At 40.6% G+C, this 3,689-nt stretch overlaps 1 protein-coding gene across 1 annotated transcript; it reads left to right on the forward strand.

Annotated features, from left to right (window-relative positions):
• The first annotated feature begins 1,525 nt into the window (after positions 1-1,525).
• On the forward strand, positions 1,526-3,135 carry LOC138907469 (uncharacterized). Its single transcript, XM_070198067.1, has 4 exons — positions 1,526-1,817; positions 2,012-2,184; positions 2,536-2,612; positions 2,697-3,135. Exons 1-4 carry the CDS (start codon positions 1,526-1,528, stop codon positions 3,133-3,135), a joined length of 981 nt encoding a protein of 326 aa, XP_070054168.1.
• Positions 3,136-3,689: the final 554 nt, after the last annotated feature.

Consider the following 3,689-nt stretch of genomic DNA (forward strand, 5'->3'; position numbering starts at 1 on the left):
TGTGTGCATGAATGCCCTATCAGGTGACAATAGGGGAGTCAATACCATATTGGTTCAAGGTACCATAAGAAACAGGAAACTAACAGTGCTAATTGATTTTGGCAGCACCTATAGTTTCATTGATGTCACCACAGTCAAGGAGACAGGTTACCAAGCTAGGCATTGCCCACCAGTGAGAGTAACAGTGGCTGATGGAAATTATGTCATGTGCACCTCGATTTGCACAGGATACCAGTGGAAAATGTAAGGTAGACTCTTCCAGGAAAACTTACTGATCATTCCACTTGGGGGCTGTGACATGGTAATAGGAAATGACTAGATGAAGAAGCATAATCCTACTAAATTTGACCATGAGAAGATGTGTGTTACCATTGGCAAGAAGGGCAACAAGTTAGTGTTACAAGGCATCTATGAGGAAGAAAAATTGAATATGATCTCCAGTGGAAAGATGTTGAAAAAGGGCCAATCTCTAATAGCTCATCTGTTCATGATGAATTCCTTGGGAACAGAAGAGCAGGAATCACTGAGAGAAGACATTAAGGAGGTGTTACATCAATACTCTGATGTGTTTGCAGAACCCAAAACTCTGCCCCCTATCAGGACCTTAGATCACACCATCCCTTTGAAACCTGGGGCCATGCCATTCAGTCTGAGGACTTGGAGGTTCTGTGTAGATTATAGAGGGTTGAATGACATCACAGTAAAGGACAAATATCCTATACCTATTGTGGATGACCTCTTAGATGAACTAAGTGGATCTGTGATTTTTTCCAAGGTGGATTTGAGGGTTGGTTATCATCATATCAGAATGAGGCTAGAAGATGTGTATAAGACAACATTCAGAACTCATTTGGGCCATTATGAGTTCAAGGTGATGCCATTTGGATTAACAAATGCACCAACTACCTTTCAAGTTTTGATGATCCAGGTTTTTCAACCTTTCCTTCGAAAGTTTGTTTTGGTCTTCTTTGATGACATCCTTGTTTACAGTTTATCTGAAAGAGATCATATGACTCATTTGATTGCTGTCTTTGATACCCTAAGAAAATATTCCTTATTTGTTAAAAAGTCTAAATGTTCATTTGGTCAATCTAAAGTTGAGTATTTGGGACATATCATAACTGCAGAAGGGGTGTCTACTGATCCATCTAAAATACAAGCTATGGTTGAGTGGTCTAGACCTAACTCCCTAAGAGAACTGAGGGGATTCTTAGGATTGGCTGGGTACTATAGGAAGTATGTTGCTAACTATGGAATCATTTATAGACCTTTAACTGACTTACTAAAAAAGGATGCTTTTAAATGGAATGATGAAGCTGACCTAGCCTTTAGAGCCCTCAAGAAAGCTATGACTTCTACACCAGTGCTGGCCTTACCTGACTACACTAAGGAGTTCATAGTTGAGACAGATGCTAGTTAAATTGGCATTGGAGCTATACTATTGCAGGATGGTAGACCAATAGCTTATTTTAGCAAGGTTTTGGCTCAAAGGCACAAGGGTAAGTCAATCTATGAGAAGGAGTATATGGCATTGTTGAATGCAGTTGACAAGTGGAGATATTATTTACAGTACAAGCATTTTGTGGTAAGAACTAACCACCACAACTTGAAATATCTTCTGGAACAAAGGGTGACTACTGTTACACAACAGAAAGGATTGACCAAATTACTTGGGTTGGACAATGAAGTACAGTACAAGAAAGGGGTTGAAAATAGGGTAGCTGATGCTCTTTCTAGGCAACAACAGGATTCCGAATGCCACAAAGACAACCTCAAGGAACCTTACAGGCTATCAGTGTCTCAGTTCCTTCTTGGATGTAGTAGATAACACACAGTTATGAAGGAGATCCTAAAGCTGCAGAAGTAATCAGTCAAGCAGTTATGACTCAACAAGGACCTAGCATCTGGCATTACACTTCCAGCATACTCAGGAAAAAGGAAAAAATCTATATTGGTACTAATGGTGAGCTCAGAACTCAACTGATATCCACCTTTCATGATTCTCCTGTAGGTGGACACTCAGGACAGCTTAGGACTCTTAGAAGACTATCACAGGTGTTCTATTGGCCTAGGATGAAACAAATGGTCATTGATTATGTGGCTAGCTGTGATGTTTGCCTCAAAACCAAGGATGACAACATGGCCTACCCAGGGCTGTTGCAGCCCCTGCCCATTCCTAACCAGGTTTGGAGCCATATTAGTACGGATTTCATAGAAGTGATCCTTGTAGTGGTTGATAGAATAACAAAATATGCACATTTCATAGCACTTGCACATCCTTTACAACAACAACAGTAGCTAAGATATTTTTGAAAAAGGATACATTGTTTACATGGCACTCCTGAGTCTATAGTAACAGACAGAGATAAGGTATTCCTAAGCCACTTTTGGCAATCCTCATTCAAGCTATTAGGAACCCAGCTACACTACAACACTGCTTACCACCCTCAGAGTGATGGCTAAACTAAAAGAGTCAACAGATGTTTAGAGAATTATCTCAGATGCATGACTGCTAGTAGACCAACATAATGGAAGCAATGGCTGACTGCTGCAGAATGGTGGTACAACACCAACTTCCACACCAGCCTGCAATTCACCCCCTTTGAAGCTTTGTATGGTTATACTCCCCCTCAACTGTCCCTAGGGCCCTTATTGGACACTGTAGTGCAAGCTGTTGAAGATACAATGATGTGAAGGCAGCAGATACAACAACTGTTGAAGGACAACCTCACTAAGGCACAAGAGAGAATGAAATACTATACAGACAAGAGAAGATCAGATAGGGAGTTCCAAGTGGGTGATATGGTCTATTTGAAACTGCAACCTTATAGGCAGACCTCCCTTGCATTGAGAAAGAACCTAAAGCTGAGCTCTAAGTATTATGGGCCCTATAAGGTTCTTGCTAGAGTTGGTATGGTGGCTTACAAATTGGACCTTCCTCCTAAATCTAAGGTCCACACTGTGTTCCACATCTCTCTACTGAAGAAGAAGGTAGGAAATAGAGTGGTGGTGCAGACCACTTTACCTATCACTGGTGAAGATGGCCAATTCTTGGTAAAGTCGGTGGCAATTCTACAGAGGCAGCTAATAAAGAGGAACAATTCTGCTGTGGTGAGAGTATTAGTGCAATGGTGAAATCTACCTCCAGAAGATGCCACCTGGGAGGATTATCAGTTCATCAAAGCTAAGTTTCCATACTTCGACTCCAATCCTTGAGGACAAGGATTATTTGAAGAGGTAGGGTATGTAATGATCCATTAATCATTACAAATGAATGGTGCAAGCTGGGTTCGAAATGGAGAAGCTGAAGATTAAGCAATAACAGAAAATGTAAAAAGGAATAACAGAATTTTACACGAATGACTGAGATTAAATTGGAGTTAATGAGCTGTAAGGGCCGAGATCGAGCCACGTCAGTTGAAGGAGTTTGTTATAACCACCTTCAGCAGAAAGAGAAGGCAGCGATCCTCGGGGTTTTTTCTCTCTCTTCTCTTTCCTCACTCAATCTCTCTTTTCTCTCTCTCTCGATTCTCTTCTAATTTCTTCTTCTTCTTCCTTCTTCATTTTGCAGATTTCTACAGCTATGGAGTCCAATTTAGGAAATAGTTAAATTCAGTTTTCCATTGTAGTTCCACTTCTTCTTTTTATTAATATAAACAGAAAATTGTCCCAAACTTTCCTTTACTTCT

This window comes from Nicotiana tomentosiformis, chromosome 3, assembly GCF_000390325.3.
Source record: "Nicotiana tomentosiformis chromosome 3, ASM39032v3, whole genome shotgun sequence".
Classification (NCBI taxonomy): domain Eukaryota; kingdom Viridiplantae; phylum Streptophyta; class Magnoliopsida; order Solanales; family Solanaceae; genus Nicotiana; species Nicotiana tomentosiformis.

Excerpts from the sequence above, each read along its gene's own strand:
- LOC138907469 (XM_070198067.1), top strand. The coding sequence starts at position 1,526 with ATGGCATTGTTGAATGCAGTTGACAAGTGGAGATATTATTTACAGTAC. Across the intron at positions 2,185-2,535 it reads CCCTGCCCATTCCTAACCAG|CAATGGCTGACTGCTGCAGA; the intron begins GTTTGGAGCCAT and ends ACATAATGGAAG. Across the intron at positions 2,613-2,696 it reads TTCACCCCCTTTGAAGCTTT|GCAGCAGATACAACAACTGT; the intron begins GTATGGTTATAC and ends AATGATGTGAAG.